Source organism: Triturus cristatus, chromosome 2_2 (assembly GCF_964204655.1).
Source record: "Triturus cristatus chromosome 2_2, aTriCri1.1, whole genome shotgun sequence".
Taxonomy (NCBI): domain Eukaryota; kingdom Metazoa; phylum Chordata; class Amphibia; order Caudata; family Salamandridae; genus Triturus; species Triturus cristatus.
The window spans coordinates 668,961,596-668,982,943 of record NC_140582.1 but is presented as its reverse complement, the minus strand read 5'-3'; the positions used below and the strand labels follow the sequence as shown (position 1 = coordinate 668,982,943).

Here is a 21,348-nt window from a genome sequence, read left to right as displayed (position 1 = left end):
TGCCATGTTAGTAAGTTTACGTGTTCATGAAATAATAACTATTTTTTACCACAAATCAGAATTCTAAATTTGCTATTTTGCTGCAAAAAAATCAAGTCATACTGTTCTGAACTAACCATTGCACTTTGTTACAGGTTGTTACTATTTTATTGCATTTGTTTTAGACAATTGTCAAGTGTGTTGTGATGCAATGTTTTTATAGAGCTTGTAACAGGCAGATTGTTGCCGGTATAACCCCTTGTGCACAGTTTCCCCACAATCAAAGTAGAATTTGTAAATCTTTAAAACCTTGAAATAGTCATAAGTTTATAATATCCCTAGCAAGTTTCTTAATCCATCATGGAGACACCACTAGACCACATGCAAGCTAGATTCCCCACACAGGCTCAGACACTAGAGAAACACTGCCATGAGTGGCACACCCATACCAAGACACATGCATTTCCCTTACCTTAGGGGGGAACATTTGATACCAACATCATAGAACACACCAGGACACACCTCCAGATATATGGCCCAGAAGAATGGCTCTGTTAAAACTATCGGCCAACTGCAGGGTGACCCCAATGTGCAACCTACACGGACACAGAGCTAGTGACATTAGAGGCCTCTAGCCCCTCAGGATTTGACAGCGAGGACGAAAGCATAGGTAGGGCCGCCAACACAGGGGAAAAATAGGGGGTGCATGCCAAAGGCTACCATGTTCCTTAGAAACACCCTCGCCCCACTATCAGCCTGAGGAGGGCCCCGTGGTCATGATGTTAATAGGCAAGACACCATACCACTTTCTGGTGAATTCACAGGCGGCAAGGTAATGCTTGTGGTGAGGAGCAGCCCCATATCAAATACCACTGCCAAAATACAGGTAATCTTGTGTTCCGTGGCCAAGGCCCCCCTCACAGAACACCTTGAATTGGAAATAAGGGAGAATAGGATAAGGGAACGATTGTTTTACTATCCATCCTCCCCGACCAATATACTAGGATGGGACCTGTTGTCCAAGCCATGAATGTCCATCCAGTTCACAGAGAATGGGACTATAGCCTGCTCTTCCCCTAGAGCCTCCCTCCAAGAGAACAAGCCAGCAAACTGGTCCCACGCCCCATGGACGTCAGCCAGGGCGCTCCCAGTCTGTAGAGCCCCCTTCAAGGAGCGTAGTCCTGGGTTGCATGGGAAGCCTCTTAGTGGTTTACGAATTGGCTTGGCAGCAGGCAGATTACGCACACCACCTATTGGTAGAAACTACCAAAGGATAGTATGTAAGGTGCGCATTGGGGAGCAGACTTAGAACCATGATGCCCACATGCCCACGAATCTGCCAAGGCTACGTGGGGAGTCTACCCAAGGCAGACAGGAACAATGGCGGTAGGAAGCAGACACCGGGCATCCCCGGGGTTACCTGGTTCAGCCTCTGTCACCACCCTGGCACCTCCCCGAGTAAAGAAGTGGCACAAACAAGGTGGCACCGTCCCTAGTGGTGCATGTCCGCACTAGAGGACACCTACTTGTTACCAAATGCGGTACTCAGACAAGTGACCATTGTAGGAAATATGGCATGCCCGACCAGTGGAACAACACCTCAAGGAGGTACCCACCTGCTACATGGGAAAAATACCGGGGCCTAAAGTGGACAGACCACCATCCACATCTCCCACGCAGTGGCCCCCTTGGAATGAAATGGGAGAGATCACGCTCAAGAGAACGGCAGCGATCACAAGAGTGCAAGTGAAACCCACCTGGAAGAAGACTCGGCCACGGAACATCAGAGGAATCCAACAGGGTGCCTGAACCAGGGGACAAAAAGGCTGGCAACTTCCAAACTCTATTGCTACTGAAGAAACCACAGGGCCGACTACTGTCACCTTAAAACATATAACAAGCAGAAAAGAATAGTCCCAGGACAGCCCCACAGAATATTCATCCTCAAAACCAAACCCAGAGCAGCGCAATTGCATCGTACACTCAGCCTCAAGGAAATCAAGACAGCCACCCCACGCAACAGGGGCTGGAGAGTAGGCTGAGCATGTGGCAACTGCCACAGTAGGCAGGGCGCCTAGCCTAGCAGGAACTGGGGCCCCAGCCATGGCAGGGAGGGGGGACAGGCTGGGGTGGCAATGCCTTAGCACAATCGCTTAATCTAAATACGTAGTAAATCCAAACCCCCAATATGGCACATCCACTTCATACCCACTTCAGAAAACTCACTACAATAATAAAGACCAATGGCACAGCATTAGGAAAAACTCAAGCATTTACTTACGTTCAGGAAACACTCAGGTTTGCCGTATGTTCGGTCAATTGGGAATCCACCCTAAATCCGCCATTTTGGGTGCTTGAAGAGGCCTAGGCCCCACTCTGCTGGTAGTCCCCCAGGGCAGAGTAGGCTGGACATGCCCCTGGGGGGGCAGGGTGGCCCCTGACCAGTAGATAAAAGCAGACACCCATGTCCCTTCGCCCAAGTCACTAATGAGCGCCCCAGATCGAAAGGACCCCATTCTTCAACATTTGTAGGCCTCCAGCTAAGGGAGGCCCCCTTTTTAGTTAAAAAATGAGGTGACGCTCCGGTGCCGAAAGCCAGGCTTTCCATGGACTTGGGTTGTTTAGATGAGCCACAGAACTCCGTAGTCCATGCACTAATTTGGCTCCCAGTCATTAGGAAAATTCGCCCAGGTAATCAGCTGTTTCAGTTCTTTACTCTCAGCACGATAAGTCCCAGCCGTGCACCTAACTCCCATCGTAAGCAGCACATTCTGCAGCCTTCCCTCCCCTAATGCTTCCTAAGAACATCCAAAGTCTGCTCATCTTATCATGCCCCTCCAGAGCAGCTGGAGTAGCGTTTCACCTGGCAGGAAGTCCCTGATTCCTGCCGAGGGTGGCAGACTCAAAGCATCCTGGATCCGAGGGAGAGGGAGGTGACGGGAGGAAGAGGGGTTCCATAGATGACCATCACTGCCCCCGCAGAAGGTGCATGGGGATGGTTGCCACCACACCAGGCTTGTCAAATAAGATACACAGGGACTCACAAACATCATCCAAGAAAGCAATAGGCCTGATCCCACTCATTGCCACATGCGAATAATGGGGGTCATAGAGCAGCTTATCAACCCCCACCAGTATGCTGCATTACAACCAGCCCTACACGAGACCCCAGTAATGCACCCAATGACCTGCAAGAAGAAACCTAAAAGGAGCCCAAAAACTGAAGCTTCCAGAAAAAGGGTGTAGTCAAAACACGCAACTGCCTTAGGAAGAACATCATACCATGCCACGTGTAGAGACCAGAGCGACATTCATGTGACAACCACAATTCACTTCCCCTCATTTTGAACGCAGCCCATGCAGGTCAAAAGGACACACCAATGCTGTAAAATGACACACGCACACATATATTTAACAGAAGCAGCCCACAGAAGAAACTACTCTCCCCGCTGCAGCAAGGAGAAGGAGGACCAAAGTACTGACAAAATAACGCTAACCAACTTAAACTGATTATTCCATAAAACCGTCATGGCGTCTTTCCAGTACCTTACTAGAAAGGTTGTCACACAGTTAAAGATATAGAGTGTACCCCTAAAAAAGAGAAACACAGGAACTCTCCGAAAACTGTCTAACGATGTGTTTTTTCAAAGCTAATCTACAAAGCAAAGCCTTATCGCACAGGTCCGTAATAGAACCACATGTGAACCCTCATTACAGCTGCCCACTGCTCCTTCAATCGAAACTCTCAAAAGGACATCAACCAGGCCAACTGCTCAAGAACACATACTGCGAATTGATTTTACAAACACTTTTTTGTGGACTACACCAAGATAAGACAACCCTGTGTGACCAGGCGAAAGAAAACACCCCTGAAGACCATCCCATGGTGAATGTTTTCCAAGTTATGTATTGTTGTTTTCTTGTACACCCTATGCTTAGCATGGGTGCTCTTGTACCCCTTTGGAGCCATAAATATACCTAGCTTCATGAAATCTACTTAGTCATTTTTGCAACACATGCACAGAGACCTTTTCACCGCACTTACACCTATGCCGAACCAAACTCTAGCATTCCTCATCCACTACACAGCGCACTCCTACACAACACTTGGTGTCATGACCACCGTGGGCCCTCAAATCATGAACAGGTGTGCTACATATGTTCAATTGTACCCCACACCTTAGTTGCAGGCAGGCTTTACTTATCTCAAGATATAGCCCAGAGAAAACAAATGTCTCATCCACTTGTACCTATGTAGGATTAGGGCCAACATTCAATCCAATAGAGTACAATCCCATAAAGCAGTGGTAAACATCACTCGGATATGAGACCAACCCCATGGCACTTTACCTTTTTACCGAAACTAAAGACAAAGAAACGGAACTATACAGGATGCGAGGAATGGGCACTGTAGGGGAGGACACTGTTTAGCCACATGACTTCGTAGAAAAGAGGTTTCTGGAGGTAGCAAGACCACTGCACTAGTGCACAAATATGTCCTCCATCTGCAGTCTAAGAGTGGCCCTTAACATATATGGATCAACAAAATGCAGCCTGAATAAGCTGCAGACCCATTCGCACTGCTTCATAAAGAATATGTTGCAAACTTTACAAATTTTTGTTCGTTTATTTTAAATATTCATTTGTTTTCCAACTTGACTTGATTAATAGCGATAAAGTTGTCCAAATATCCATAAGCTTCACACAAAATAGTTGTGCCCATCCAGACCTCTTACTACATTGCGTCAGGACATTGAATTCATGAATTGCAGCAAAAATCTTATTCCCAATGCATTTCGGGCATCTTTAATTGCCCTTCCTCAGGGGAGGCTGTTACAATACAATAAAACCCATGTTCATTTTCCATATTGTCATTCGTAAAAGTATTTACAACATTGCATGCTGTAACCTACACAATCAATCCTTTTAGCTAAGTGATCAACACAATAACTAACCCTCAACCTCTTTCCGCCACTGTGAAGAGTTAATTCAACGCGGTAACCTCCCCCTCTCCACCTCGATGTAAAACCTGCCAGAACTATACCCGCATTGCTGAATACACATTAAACATCACCCAATCAATTTAACGTGACCTGAAAATCAAATACATACATCCCTGCCCCCAAATGTTAAACTTATACTAACTGCCTTCATACCCATCCTATACTATTAAACAAATATACGTTCCAAAGTTTCCAGTGTACCTGCTGTTTTAAATATTGTTCATATCTGTTCCGTGCCGTCTCTCATTTAACTGGTCAAACTGACTTGCTCTTGCTGCGAGCGCTATTTAAACTCTAGCTTGTGTGCCAATCACACCTGTGGCTACGATTATCTTGCCTATAGTTACAACCAATTAAAGAACAACACCCTTTAGTCCACGTATTTCCGCCTTACGTTTCATATCAGTTCTTCAATACTACTTGTCCCATAAATCTTTGCAAGCACATGACGATTTTATACTTTCAGCTAAAACGTAAGCATTACGTTTAAAATGCAATCACCGTGGTTGTAACATAAACACTAAACAGCCTTAATGTATTGAATAATGATGCAGGTTTGTTGTTGCTAAGCATCAACTTGCAAATATCCATACGGTTACGATATGCTTTTCCGATATTACCATTTCATCAGATAAACAAAATACACGAGTCTCTTATGGTTATCCATGAATGATGACAACTTTCATCATCAAGGTGTTCAAATAACTGTATTCGTTCATCTTGAGTTTCCAGTTCACTGGCGGGTGCAACACAGCTTGTGAGGCAAAAATCTCATTCTAAATGCACATGGAAAGAAGCCGTTGCACACCTTTTTATCCATTTCATCTTAGTTATCGATATAATCCTTTTTTTCATTTTATGCGTGCAGTCTGGGGCCGCGCCTCACCTCAGTGCGCGGATTATGTATTAGAATCAACAAAATGCAGCATGAATAAGCTGCAGACCCATTCACACTGCTTCAGAAAGAATATGTTGCAAACTTTTCAAATTTTAGTTCGTTTATTTTAAATATTCATTTGTTTTCCAACTTGACTTGATTAATAACGATAAAGTTGTCCAAATATCCATAAGCTTCAAACAAAATAGTTGTGCCCATCCAGGCCTCTTACTAAAGTGCGTCAGGACATTGAACTCATGAATTGCAGCAAAAATCTTATTACCAATGCATTTCGGGCATCTTTAATTGCCCTTCGTCAGGGGAAGCTGTTACAATAGAATAAAACCCATGTTAATTTTCCATATTATCACTCGTAAAAGTATTTACAACATTGCATGCTGTAACCTACACAGTTAATCCTTTTAGCTAAGTGATCAACACAATAACTAACCCTCAACCTCTTTCCGCCACTGTGAAGAGTTAATTCAACGCGGTAACCTCCCCCTCTCCACCTCGATGTAAAACCTGCCAGAACTATACCCGCATTGCTGAATACACACTAAACATCACCCAATCAATTGACCCTGATGTCTGAGTTGTCCCAACATCCGCTGCAGAACAAAACAACTTTATTGCATCAGGTTTGAAGAAGATCTGCTAAGTATTTTGGCTGGGCTCGATACAAGGACATTCCAGAAGAATTTAGACAGTTTTCTGAAACTCAAGTCGATGCAGGAGGGTCGATACCCTTCTTCGCCTTGCAAACAAAGGCAAATGCCCGCTGGTTACAAATAACTAGGTGTGAAATGTTGAAGATGATCAATGACAGTGATCTCGGCCTAAATGCTATCAAGAAAGAACTGAGAGTGAATTCACTCTTCTGATATAAGGTTTTGGTATCAGGAATAGATTGGTTTAAGTGGTCCTCAATGTTTTTCATAATGGATAAGCACCATGGCATTTGGTGACCACCTGAGGATTTATGTAGCTTATCAAAGCATGTTAGCACAATGAACTTTCCATAAAAGAATAACTGTTTCTTTGCAATGAATTACTAGGTGTTAGTTTCCAAGTGTTAAAACTCTTGCCTGTTTTTGATTATGATGTAGTGCTGTATCCAATAATGTTTTTTTTCCTTGCTCAATAAAAATATATATATATATATATAAAAGAAAGAAATGAGAGCATTCCGCCTTATGGTGATGCAACCTTGGTACATGTTGGACTCGATGACTGAGATGGAAGGTGTGGTGTGTGCCAAAATAGGTTCTTCCTGTTGTATTTTAATTCGTGGAAAGGATCTCGCTCTTGCCATCCAAGCACTGCATCATCTACAAGCTGATATGAAGAAGGAGGGAGGTGCCCCTAAGCAGGACTGGTTTAATAGTATTTTTTCTTGAATCCCCCTGTGGATTTCCAAATAATTTACATCATTACTTCCAGTTTTCATTTTTGTACTACTGTTGTGTGGTTTCCTACGAATGGGGGTTTCCTGCTGTTAAGATGTAGTCCTCAGATTAGGTAGTATGCAAATAGCTAGGGAAAGAATAGCAGACACTACAGCAACACACACTGTATCAATAATGTGTCTGTCTTGACGTACAAGGAAAATGATGTAGCTAAAAATTAAAATAGAAGGGGGAATGTTAATATCAGTGAATGCAATGTCAATGTACATCATGATATATGCAGTCACAACAGCAGCAATACCAATGAATGCAATGTCAATGTAGTCCATAAACCATGCACGCACAACAATGTCAAAGCTAGTAAAAGCAATGTCGATGTGCACTGTGACAAATGTATCCACAATAATCAGAATTTCAGTAACTATGATACCACTGAAAGCCATGATCTTTGTACACGCAATAACAAACTCGTATTGTTGCTGTTGAATTCAGAGATACTTGGTTAGACAGGCCCTGCGACCCAATCCCAGGCCTGCCGATTTACAGATCACAGGTGGGGTTACACTCAGCCCAAGACAAACGCTCAACCAGAAAAAACCCTGATCGATCCCACAGATAGGCAGCTACACCTTAAACAGGTCTGAGAAAATTGGCCCCGAAAAAAACACATTTGGCCAAAAGCTCACGTTTCCAAAATATGACAAAATTAGATGACACATGTAGTTAAGAAAACTGAGTCGATCAGGACACAGCATGCATACCACACACAGTGATCACAATGCTGTACATCTAGACATAAACACACTAGCCCACACTAGCTCTCCCCGAGGTCGAGAGCCACCTGCGTCCCCGTTATCAGATGGTTGTACTTATAATTTATCACTAAGGCCGGACCCACATACTCTCTAAGAATGTGAAATCAGTTTATTGTACCTCACGAACTGTATATATGATTGGCCAAAACGTCTGTATATTGAGGCGGTCTTCAGAGACTACTCTGCCAATGCTCTACCGGCCGTTGCGTTTATTTAAATCAATGTGTTCCTGTTTTGCCAAACGCCTCTTGTCTTTTCCTTTTTTTTTTATGAAAACTCATATCTGAGCAACATAAACAATCTACTTGATTCAGTGTCTTGTCTGCCTGGGAGTAAAGAAGGTATTTTCTGTAATCCCTCTCCACCAAGCCGTTTCTACCATAATGAGGCAAAGAATATTTTAAAATGAAAATATCTTCCCACCATGGGTGAATGATTATTCTTACCATAAACATTTTAGTATCAATACTCTATTTTACTCAAGAGTTCAGTATTTGAAATCAGCCGCTTCCATTACCTTTAGTGCTATCCAGCCTTGCAACGACTTTTTGTTCGGACACATTCCAAATGATGACAAGATTATCGGCACTGGCACTTGCAAACATATCGGGGTTGTGTGGGCACCAAGAAATTGCTGTGATCGTCTTCTTATGTTCCGACATTATTGCACGAAGTTTGAATTCATTGTAACGGTGGTCCAGCTTTAAAAAAAAAGTTGTTTTGTGAAAACCAGCACACCACAGAGGAAGAAGAACTATCATGAATTGTAGACCCAAGGTACAGTAAATGTCCCAGCGCCTAGCAGGATAATCTGCACAGCTATGTATTCTATATAAGCAGTACCATTAAATAAAGAAAATGGCTATTTTCCTGGCCACCATCCAAATAGTACATAATCTCTGCTATATAATGAGTATGGTTTTAAAGCATGGTACATAAATATTTTATGCACTCATGAGAATAGATTGTTTTCCAATGTGCCTGATCCTGCTTTTAATGATTTTTGAGGACTGGGCTCTTTTTGGGATTGGAACACCTTGTGGTAGCTTAAGGCTTCTTTTTAAGGGGAGTTTGGCTTGCTTAGTATTTCAAACCTGGCAACCCAGCAGCAGTCGACAAGCAGCAGCAAACAGGGAATGCAGACAGATAGGTGGTATCTGGGCCCCAGATAACACATACAGTAGACTATTGGAGTTTTGGGCCACAGTGCTTTGGGAAACTTGCAAGAGGTAAATGGAGTGAGACACAGTAATGGGGCTTCTGTGGAATGGGGAAGTGAAAGCAGGAGATAGATAAGTAATACATCTGGATAATTCACAGGAGGAGTTCACTCTGCTGCCTGTGAATAAACACACTTATTCATAGTATTCGCCCTGCAGAGTGGGTTTCAGACATAGATGTCTATTGGTCTGATTAAGCCACACTCACATTTTAGTCACCTGCACAATGTATCTTAGGAATGGTAGTTTTGATTTTTAACATGATAAGCATTGCTTTCAGTAAGCAAGGTCCTATCTCTACTGAACATTTCTGTCCTCGACAAAGATGTCTTAGTAAAAGAAATCTTTAAGGCAAAAAAGGGCACCTTTGGGTGACAGGACTAGAGGTTGTACCTGACTAAAGTTATTGTGGAGGGGTTCTGGGGAAGGAAGCACTAGGACCAGTAGAAGGAAGATGATGACAACTAGGAGAGGAGAATATGGACCAGAAAGTGGACTACCAGGAGGGCTTGCACGACTGGAGTCACGAAGACCAAGACAAGAAAAACCAAGCCGAGGGAGATTTAATTTATGAGGACTAGTATTACCAATGCCAGAGGAACCAGAAACAAGTGGATGATAAGGAACAGGGAAAGGATAACCAGGACTAGGCCTACCAGGGTGAGAAGGACCGGGAGGGCCAGGAGATGTGCAACAGGGGAATCGTGGCCTAGTAGACAAGGGCCTGAAGGGACAGAAGCACCAGGGGTAAAGGAACAGCAGGCTCTGCACTATAATGATGAGGAGGGTCGAAGTGCACAAATCAGGACCAGAGAAATGAGGACAACCAGGGCCAGGAGTAGCAGACCCAGGTGAACAGATCAAAGAGGACCAGTACCAGGAGATCAATGGAAAGAAGGACCAGAGACAGGAGTGCCAAGACCACAGAGATCAGATCAAGGAGGACCAAAGGGCCAGAAACAAATAGACAAGAACCTGGAAGACCACAACCAGAAACGACAAATATTAGAATCACCAGGGGGATATAAAAGACCATGAAGTCCAGACTCAGTGGGATCAGGATCAGAAAGTCAATGAGGGTCAGACTCAGGAGGATCCTAAACCAGTGTGACAAGTACTATATGAAACATCAATGAGGAATACGAGCTCCAGGAGGACCATTACTAGAAAGACCATGTTTAGGGGGATCAGGGTCAGATTGACAAGTACAAGGTTGAACAGACAAACCAGGAGGACTAGTAGCACTAGGATGGGGTAAGAGGACTGGGGGCTGGGAGGGCTAGGGAAACCAAGGTCAGTAGGACCAGTACGAGAAGACCTGATGCATGAGGAGCAAGCAAAGAAGTACCAGAAGTAAGACAAGGACTATATGGACGAGGAGAACCATGAGCAGAAGGACTAGGGACAGGTAAACCAGGGGAATGGATAAACCAGGGGAGCATAACCAGGAGGACTGATTAGTGAGAATTAGGATACAGGGTGAAAAGGTCCAGGACCGGGAGCCTGTGAAACAGAAGACCCAGGATACAAAGGACAAAGTGCAGGAGTACATGGGAATGAAATTCAGACAGTTCAAGAAGTACAGGGTCAGTAAGTTATACGGCTAGCATGACGAACTATGAGGATTAGGACCTAGAGGGCAAGGGGAGTAGTATCAGGAAGCCAGGATCAGCAGGACAGGGACTAGGAAGACCAAAGGTATAAATGCCAAGACCAGAAGGACTAGGTAAACTGAAAGGATCATGTTCATGCCAGGGCTAAAAAAATAAAAATGAAGGTCTAGGGGACCAGAGCTCAGATAATCAAGTGGGGAGAGGAAAAGGACTGCACAGTGGAGGCCAGTACCATAATGACCAGGCTCAAGAGGACCCAAAAAAGGCAAACCCGAATCAAAAGGGCCAAGATAAATGGCCACAGCATCAGTAGAACTAAAAACCCAAGAAAAATGTCCAGGAGTACCAAGACTACTGAAGCCACGAGGACAAAGTCTAAGAGGGCCAGGACACAAGAGGCCAGATGGACAGGGAACTGGGGTGCCAAGGTTTGGAGGTTCAGGGTGAGAAGAACAAGGACAAGGTGGCCAGGACCAACAGGACCAGAGAGGAACAGAGCCAGATGGTCCAAGACTAGGGAAACCAAGAAGGGCCAGGATGACCAAATAGGCAAGGTTTATGATACCAAGCACAATAGCCAAGAAGAACGAGGATCAAGGAAACCAAGGCTAGGACGTTTAGTGAGCCAGGTCCATGAGAACTAAGCCTAGATGAAATCAAACTATAAGCACCAGGACCAAGAGCATGAGGACCAATGGACACATAATCTCGAGAAGTGCAAGGACTATGAAAAACAATAATAGTACGGTCATGGCCAGGAGAGCCAGGGAGGTGAGACCAGTGACACAGGAGACCAGGGGAAAGAGGATCAGGACCTTGAGTACCAGGAGCACAACAGTGTGCAGGAGAAGGATAATCAGGACCACTGAGATCAGGACCAGGATGACCACACCCTGGAGGTTTCCACTACAGGGCTAGGAACAAGATGGCAAGGAAGATGAGGGACAGGATGGCCAGTACCAAGACGGTCAGAGCAAGGACAGCCATGATCAGTTGATGTAGCAGCATGAGAAGAAAGAGCAAGAGGATCAGGACCAGATCCTGAAAGACTAGGAATATTAGGAGCAAGATGATTATGGCCAATTGGAGCAAGGGACCAGAATAAGCAATGAAGATGAGGGGCCAGAACCAAGAATACCAGTAGGACCAGAGCCAGGAGGACCAGAGCAAGGAGAATGAGAAGGATAAATACTAAGAGGACCAGAAACAGACCTAGTAGTGCCAGGAGACCCATGACCGTAGGACCAGGGCCCAGAGTAGCACATGGAGCAGAAAGACCTGGACCTTGGGGTAGTAAGACCAGGGTGAAGAAGTCAGGTGGACCAGAACAGTGAGACCCAGGAAGACTGAGGGGACTGGACATTGACATACAGAAGGACCAGGACCAAAATGGTGAGGCTAATAGGGACCCAAACAAGGAGCGCCGGGACCAAGATATCCCAGATCATCCCATGATCATGAGAACAAGGAACATAGGGTCAGGAGGTCAAGGTTTATGCAAACCAGGAAGACAAGAGCTTGGAGGGAAAGGCCTAAGAGAGCCAGGACACAAGAGGTGAGGTAGACTGAGAGGATCAGCAGGGCCAGGAACTGATGTACTAGGATCAGATTAGCAGGGTGAGAAGGATCAGAAGGACCAGGTCAAATGAACGAGACTCAAGAGGATTATGAAAGAAAAGGAAGAGCTAGGAGAAGGGGGCCTGAAAGGACCAGGATGGCCAGGAGGACCAGAACCAAGAGGATTAGGCATGCAAAGACGCAAACAAATTGGATCAGACACAAAAGGATCAATTCTAGTGGCCAAAAAAACAGGAAGAGAAAATGGACTGTGTGGACCAAGAATAGAAATACCATTGCTAAGCAAACCAGACTGAGAATGAGGAAGACTGGGAGAACGGGACCTGAAGAATCACAAGGATATAGCTAGGTAACCAGAGCCAGCACGACAAGAGCTAAGAGGGCCAGGGTGAGGAGGATAAGAGGGATCTCAACCAAGCTCAACTCACAGAGGCCCAGGAGTATCAAGAGTGGCATACCAGGACAAGCAGGACCAACGTCGGAAGGCACAGAAGGAACTGGAAGAGATGAAAAAAAGACCAGGAACAGGACAACACATATATGAGGCAAGGGCATTGCTTTTGTAAATGGTCTGTATTCATGCTTCTTATGCTGTCGACCCCTAGAAACCACTACCTCTTCAGCCCACATGTAGAACTAGTAAGTATTTGTTGAAAAATCCAAGTATACACAATGAATAGAAAGTCGGGACTGCTACACAGTAATTAATAGAAGATACTGTCTGATGGGGACTAAAACTTGGCAGAGAAGTTTGAAGGTGGATGGGTGAAGATTAGTCCGGTCTGTGAAAGATGGCAGAAAGGGTTTAAGAGGGTGCATAGACTCAGTCTGGCACTATCCCAACTGTTATGCTGCCCACAAACTACTATAGGGTGGAAACTACAAGACAGCACGACCATTGGACAAACAGTGCAAACTTGCTACTAAGTAGTCAGCGGCCAGGTAAATAGTGATGTTTTTCTGCTATTTGCAAGGCCAACAGCCAAACAGTGCAGAATCTCTACTATTTAGCCTGCGGCCGGGTAAATAGCAATGCTTTCTGCTATTCTTAATGCCACCAGCCGAATAGTAAATCATTTTTACTATTTAGCCAGTGGGCGAGTAAACAGCAGAGAAAATTCACTATTGACTCGGCAGCCAGGTAAGTAGCTACTACATCTATAGCATTTATAGTGATAATACATATACATGCTAAACATCGGCATGGGTCACAATGTGTGTGTGGGTAGAATTGGGAATGTAACCTTGTTGATGTCTTTGGAATATTTATGCACCTATCTGCCTTCGCCTTATATTGGTGGCCATTTCAATACCTTTTCAACATGCTAAAGTACATGTTAGAGGAAGGGGGTTTCCTTACAGAACACCTTGTATTTGTGTGCCTACCAACACAGCTTGTGGCAGCATGGAAAAAGAGTTACTTAAATGCTTGATGGTCCATTAGACGCTTTGCATAGAAGCATTGTGGTTTTCTTGTTTTCATGAAACCTAACTTAGGTAAACAGATCGCATACCATAATAAATCAACATAACACAATACTAAATATTTAGCAGAACATTTCGTTGAACATGTATTGAAAACAACATGCACTCAGCTCCAGTCTAAAATACTCACCTGTGGAATTTGGGTAGATAATACAAAAGGAAAATTATTCCCAAGGGGTTTATTCTATGCTATTATATTTGTTCTGACAATATAGGCAGATTATACAACTATCAACATATACACTATTGTGCACATGTTACAGTCATGTAAAAACTTGGACAGAAAAAAGCCTGTGTTTACAATGTACGCAGGCAAATATACAGAAGTTCAATTACACTGGTGACATGGTGTGCAAAATAACGATCGATTGGGATGCATCCCTGAGTAATTACCAGTAGCTGAGATTAATTCAAGCATTCCACCCATTACTTGTTTGTATACTTTAATGTCAAACATATAGCATAAAACACATTGGGAATAATACTGAACAATTGTCCCACAGCTTTTTTCATTGTGTGTAGGTAAAGCAGAATTTTCCAGGAACTGGAATAAAGTTGATTAGAGCAATTAATTACTATCCCAACCTGGCAAAATACCAGAGCAGTGAATACAAGTTATTTTTCACTGAGTTTTAAAAATGAATCATACTGCATTTTTCCTGCTTGGGGAAAACCAGTTGAGAAATGGTTTAGCTTCTCAGTCCTTGCCAAAAGGCCCACTACATATCTGTGACAGGCTGCTGAAAACCCTACTGCTGCAGCACAATAGTTTAGCCTCTGGGACTAGTCCCTCGGCCGGTTTTAACCATCTGGGACAGGGTGACTTTAACAGTTCTTCCTTTGATTTGGAGTTTCCATATGGGGTGGACAGGAACTGCTAACGTTCATTCCAAAGGCACTTCCAGACTTTCTGGTTCGAGCCCCTTCAGGAGGGAAAAACAGTTCTGGTCCTGACAGAAGGCAAACCACCACCACCTCAAAAGATTCCTTGGAAGGAAACATCCTGCAAAGACTCTGACTGACTGCTGGAAGGACCATTGACTCCCGTTGGCGCTCAGGGAGTGGAACTGCTCCTCTCTAAGGGTGTAGTGGTTGGCCGTCTGACAGCTGCTATAGGGACATAAGAAGCACAAGGACTCTTGACTCTAAAAAGTCCCAGCCTTGCAGACCACTGAAGACTGGACCCAACAGGAGCCCAGGCTAGAGAAAGGCTGCCAGGAATCTGAGGAAAAGTCTGGCTAACATTATGCAGAGGAATTGCACAAGCTTTGGTGGGAGTACACAAACGGCTAAAGAGAAGAGACAAGGTAGACCATATATCCCAAGTGCACTTGCACATATCAGGAGAATGGGATGTAAGTAGTCTTGAAGCAATGCAAAACAAGTCAATGAATGTTATATTCAAGAGTTAGAATGCTAACCCTTTAATGTACTCACTTCTGGATTAGGCCAACCAATTTCAGGGCAATCTAAGCAGTGGCAGAATTTCGGCATGAGGTCAGTATGCAGAAGCTGCCAGGCAACGTTCTTCTGTGCTATATGGCTTTTCGATTAAGCAAGTTCAACACTGTATTATGATCCCCTCACCTTTCTTGTTTGTCACTTTTCTTTGTTCCTTCGTATTTATCATGGTTAAGAGGGATTCTTGTTATTTTGCTCACTTGCTCTGTTTGTTCCTCCTTGATTTTGAAAATACTGGCTTTCCTGGCATCCAAAAGTTCCACGCCTGTGTCTTGGTAAACGTTGAGCTCAATACAGTGCAATCCATAAAAAAGTTTGGCAAGAAGAGCTCAATGTTAAATTGTCAGTTTGGTTACTTCTCTGCATTCACACAATGGCTAAATGTATATTTATCTGTAATCAAGATTCACATTCCTGATTACCTTGCCAACTTTCTTGTTGGTCCAAAGAAGCATTCAAATGACACCAATGTGTCTCTCCTTCTCTCCTTCTCTTTCACTCTTTCTATCCTCTTATTCGCTCTGGTTTATTGTATATGAGTCCTATTTATTGACATACATGGAGCAGGAGGAATGGAATTCTCACATCGTAGCCTTTCTTTCAAACTTGACAGATCTGTTGTGCCTAGAGGCTTGCCTGAGAACTCTAGGGGTAGGAACCCAGGCATTTGGTCAAGGTGCTGAAACTTCCCTAGGGACGATGCACTCTTGGTGGGCTGTAAAAGCAGATTAGTCCCACACTGAGCTATTTGCTGTGCTGAAAACTGGTTCAGTTGGACCTCACCATAAAGATATTATACGTTGTGAACCCTGCACGACTACAACTTTCAGTCCTGCCCCTTTGGTGGGTTTTGAGAACCAGAAAAATTACTAAGTATGAAGGTAAAACCATAGATCGGGAAAAGGTGGCAAATATGCCGTGGTGGTGACTTGACCAAGGCAGCTACAGAATCCTGAGCTGTTCTGAGCTTTTTTCCTGCTCTGAGGTTTTTTATGCCAAACCCATGACTTCAGCATGAGGTCGACGATGACCTATCCGACTTCGAAGGTCCCTTGACGACTTTAACCTTAAACTTTCTCATTGGAAAACCTTGTACTCACAAGAGAAGACTAAGTCCTAAGATAATAAACTGTGACCTGCTTACCCACCTGGTGTAGCCAACCGCAAACCGACTCTTTACATTGGAGCTTTACTTTATTTCGCGTGTTCCCCTTATCAGAATTTTAAATGTTATGGTGTCTTTTTCATCGATTTTATACATTAGTTTAGAAATGTGATTGTGTTGAGGGAATGGCCTGCTGATTGTATCATAGCTAACAAGAATTGAGCAGATAATCACTAAGTACTGTTTTAGCCCAAACAGATTATTTTTTAAGTTGGTATAGAAACCACCCTTCCATTTTAATAACCTAATTTCTGACCCTGTTTTCAAATTCCTAAAGGCAACTGTGTGTTCTAGGGCACTATTTACCACTGTCATGAATCAGATGTATAAACGTCCTTTACACACTATCTTCTATCGGTCCACAGGGGACTTAGCAATAGAACATGAGGTTCACTCTTCTTGGGACATTCAAGAAGAGTTATCCTTATGGATTCCACATCTCTCCCCGCAAAATCCGCATGGCAGACCCTCTCACTTAAGAACGATCCATGTGTTTTAACTTTACCAGCAAACGTTAGGCTAGTGAGATTTGAAGAAACCTCATATGCACGGGACATTGGAATGTGTGTTCTACTGCCACACACATGTTAACAGAGAACTCGTCTTACCTGGTATACATAGATAGCAAGTGTAGCACAGTAGGCAAATCTGTCTCCACTAGCAGCACACACATCTTTGTTCCACGGCTGACATCCTGCGGCCAACAGGCCTACTTGCTTGACCTGTGACATTTTAGCCTGAAACAAAGAAAGTTCAAGAAATTAGACTACACAATGCTTTACTGTGACAAAAGGCTCACAAGAATCGTCATCCCATACTGATGATTTCTTTGTTAAAAACACATTTGATTTGAGATAGATTGGTTTCTGTGTGATTGAAATCAATTATACCTGTATTTTAGATTGTATTAAATATGAAACACTTTTTCTTATTTACAGAAATTTGCTGTAATTCTGAATATTAATCAAATAAAATGAGACAAGCAGAAGGTTCTATAGCACAAAACAATACACGCCTAAGGGCCTATACACAGTTTGGTTGATGGGATACTCCCTCGCAAACATGGCAGCTGTACTCTAAGTGCATTAGACCCCTTGACACTGGGAATGAGGCAGAAGGGATAGCTGGCATATTTTAAAGGGGCATCTTAGCCATCAAACTGTAAACAAGGCCCTAAATCATCTGCTACAATAAGTATCAGAAAATTGGCATCCCGGTATGTGATAGATTCAATTCAAACCAATGTGAGAAGTTCTCAAAATGACGAACAATTCTGTTGAGTTAGGTTTTTTTCTGAACACATAAGTGTAGCTTAAGAGTGCAAAACACACAACTGTACTCCCTGATAGAGAATCAAAATCAGCAGGCATTTCCGCCAGCATACAGCATTTACTTTGTCAAACCACCTGCCTGCTAGTTTTGCAGAATGTCCTTTGGATAAATCACCGGCCCAGGGTGTGATTCAGGAAGGTGCCTAGAAAAATACTGGTAAAAAACCCCAAAATATGTATGTTTGTAGATATTTACAAACATTTTACAGAAGCATTCACTACTATAAAAGGCCGTAGAAAGTCCTTTCCCAGGGTGGGAGAGGAATGGATACATCTAAAAAGCACACTGTGCTGTACCCACTCCAGAATGTTTACGAGCTACATTAACTCAGATCAGCTTGGATGCTGCTCGGTCCTTCCTGAAGGAGGAGCTGGCGCTGCTTATTTCCTCAAGTAAAAAAGTTAACTTCATGCGCCCGATTCACAAAGGTAACCTGAGACGAAAGTCTAACTTTACGACTTTTGGTATTCACAAAGAGCATATACGAGTAGCAAGTTAGGCTTTTGTCTCAGCATAACTTAAAGTTTGGTTTTAAGTCTAACTGAGACAAAAAATTAAGTTAAACTGATACAAAAGTCTAACTGTACTACTCATAAATGCCCTATGTGAATAACGAACGTCGTAAAGTTAGACTTTCGTCTCAGTTTACCTTTGTGAATTAGGCTTAGAGTTCCGCTGAGGTTCTGCTTCTCTGCCTTGTTGCTGACCCTGCGATTATGAAAGTTGACCTGCTGGAGATGGCTTGATCCAAAGAAAGAAAGTGGCTCAATATAACCCTCCCTGTGCCACTGAATACAGTGTACATCCAAAACCAGTCACATACACTTGCCACTTAAATGTGTGGAAAAGAGACAAGCGCAGGTAGATATATATATATATATATATATATATATATATATATATATATATATATATATATATATATTCACTGAAAAAACCATAGGTTTCACACACGTTATAGTTAGGAATTAGCATTTAAAAAACCTTGCAAATTCACTGAAAAAACCATAGGTTTCACACACGTTATAGTTAGCTGAACATTTCACTCGTACAAAACCAATGAAATTCCCCCGTTATAGTTAGTTCAGCTAACTATAACTCGCGCGCCCGCATTCCACTGCTGATGATGTCACATATTACATCACTCATGACATGGTCAGTGACATCACTCATGACATCACTGATGACATCTCAAATGACATCACTCATGACATTACTGATGACATCATCCATTGAGTATGTGTTTCTGAACAGTTTTAATATGTTTAATAAATATAGGGAAAGGCCTGTTGAAGAATGAGTGGGTGTACAAGTGTGTAAATGGATGATTTTCTGTGGTGCGTAACTGACTCTATAAGTGAGTCATTAAATGTATCTTACTGCAGACTAGTGACTTAACTGTGTAAATGTCTGTATGTGTCTGTGTGTTGGTGTCTAAGTGGCTCCATGGTTTTGTGAATAGCTATATGAGTGTCTATATGGGTTATTGATTTGTTGTCTGAGTATGTATGGGTGCCTGTGTGTTTGTGTGGGTAGGGTGTGTGTTACTCTGTGCATAGATGTGTGAGTGGGTGATTCTATGGGTGCATGGTTTTAAGAGTGCATCTGTGAGGGACTGTATGGTTGGATGAGTGTATGTATGGGTGTGTTAGGGATTGAATGTATATCTCAGTGGTACATGTGTGACTAACTACATATGTGAAAGGCAGTATATATGTGTGTAAGAGTATATAGATATTCCTGTAGTAGACTACCTGGCACAAGAAGGCGTAGGAAGCATACGTTTATAAATTAGCCTACAGCCACATGCCAACGGGCTGCAGAAAGCAGACCAGATCACCCATGGACATGGTGTTAAAGACCATTTACAGAGGATGCACGTAAAAAAAATCCAGTGTGAAAAATTATTTCTTAACGATCATCTTCCAGCAACAAAACCCACGCTAAATATACAAGGTACAGTATATATATCCTGACCTGAATAATATACTGTATCTGCTCGGCATCTTTCTTTTTGCAAATGCATGAGTTTGGATGATTTTCTGGAAAATTCTAGAAACAATTTTTATTCTCATCATAAATGTACGAGCCCTAGCGTTTTTTTAGTTCTAACTACAATGAATACTTTTAGAATACATTTAAAACCAAACAACCTTCCCATTAGTACTGTATGTCACAGAAACATTATCCATGTGCTTTCACTGAAAGCATTGTTTGCTTTCAGTAGAATGATGGCCTCTGAAACATCACAGAGCTTCCGAGCGCCAGTAATCCACTCAGGTGCTATGAAATGAACTCTATATAAATATCACAAGAGTTCCCTCCCTGAGGGAGAATGGAATACAAACATAAATAGAAACGCATTGACGCAAAATGAGTCACGCGAGGTGCATCGAGGGCGACACAAACACAATTCTGAGACAGATAAAACACCTTTAAATCGTTCTGCTCAAAACACTGGAGAGACCGATTGAAGGGGGATGCCGGGTACCACAAAGAAGACGAAGATAAATCACATTTATTTATTTATTTATTAATTTATTTATTTTAGAGCGCTGAAAAGACCACAAAATAATAAACAGTTTCGTACAGAGGATAAATAGGAGATAAGCTATATGCTAAAATACGTACTGGTGCACAAAAGGACATGAGGTATATAATAAAATACAATCTGATAGCACCGTAAAATGTGCGATATTACAAACAAGATCGCGACAGTTTTTTAGGGTGAATTTCCAAAAAGCTGGTGTTAGAAGATTCTTCAACATTTGCCCAACCCTCAGATTTATAGCGAAAATGGAAGAGACTCTGATAGACTCTATGCAGATTAACGGATAATATCTAAACACACAAATACCGAAAAATATAAAGTTGAAATACTTCAATTTAGAAAATACGTTATATCGTTTTACCTAACCTGAAAGATCAACTACTTTTGGTATTCAGTAATGCCATATGTATGAAATGAAAAAATACAAAATCATATTACCGAAATGTAAAGGTGAAATAATTCAGTTTTGAAATATTGTAAGTTTAAGACATAACAAGTCATATATTTTTACTGATTGAATTAGATTGTGGGCCTAGGGCTGTATTAGTTATGACGAGGGGGTTAAATTCGAATCCCAATGCAAACAGGCATTTCGTTTTAAGCAATAATAACCGCGCCCCCTAACAGATTCTTCCAGATAAACATGGTAACTATTATCAAAGTGGAAATCCCAGTAGACAGGCAAATATTGGTGCAATACATTTCAAATATCCCTGTTAATGGACAGAGATTCTACCAGAGAGAGAATTATCAAAGGTAACTTGGTTTTCTGGTGGATAGTTCTAACTGCAGTATCCTCAACGTTAGAGTAGACACCACCCAAAGGTGAAAGGTCTGTGGAATGGACTCAGACTTAGAGG

The 21,348-nt window shown here is 42.8% G+C and overlaps 1 protein-coding gene across 4 annotated transcripts in view; it reads right to left on the bottom strand.

Moving 5' to 3' along the window:
• Positions 1-21,348, bottom strand: part of WDR17 (WD repeat domain 17) — a 1,003,384-nt gene that overhangs the window by 733,644 nt on the left and 248,392 nt on the right. For all 4 annotated transcript variants that reach the window (XR_014978161.1, XM_085641859.1, XM_085641857.1 and 1 more), the window contains 2 exons: positions 17,214-17,342; positions 8,601-8,784 (listed from right to left, as the gene is read on the bottom strand). Coding sequence is in view for 3 of the 4 variants with exons in the window: in XM_085641857.1 (XP_085497983.1) it covers positions 8,601-8,784; positions 17,214-17,342 (313 nt within the window). In the remaining variant the exon portion in view is untranslated. The remainder of the gene's footprint in view (positions 1-8,600; positions 8,785-17,213; positions 17,343-21,348) is intronic.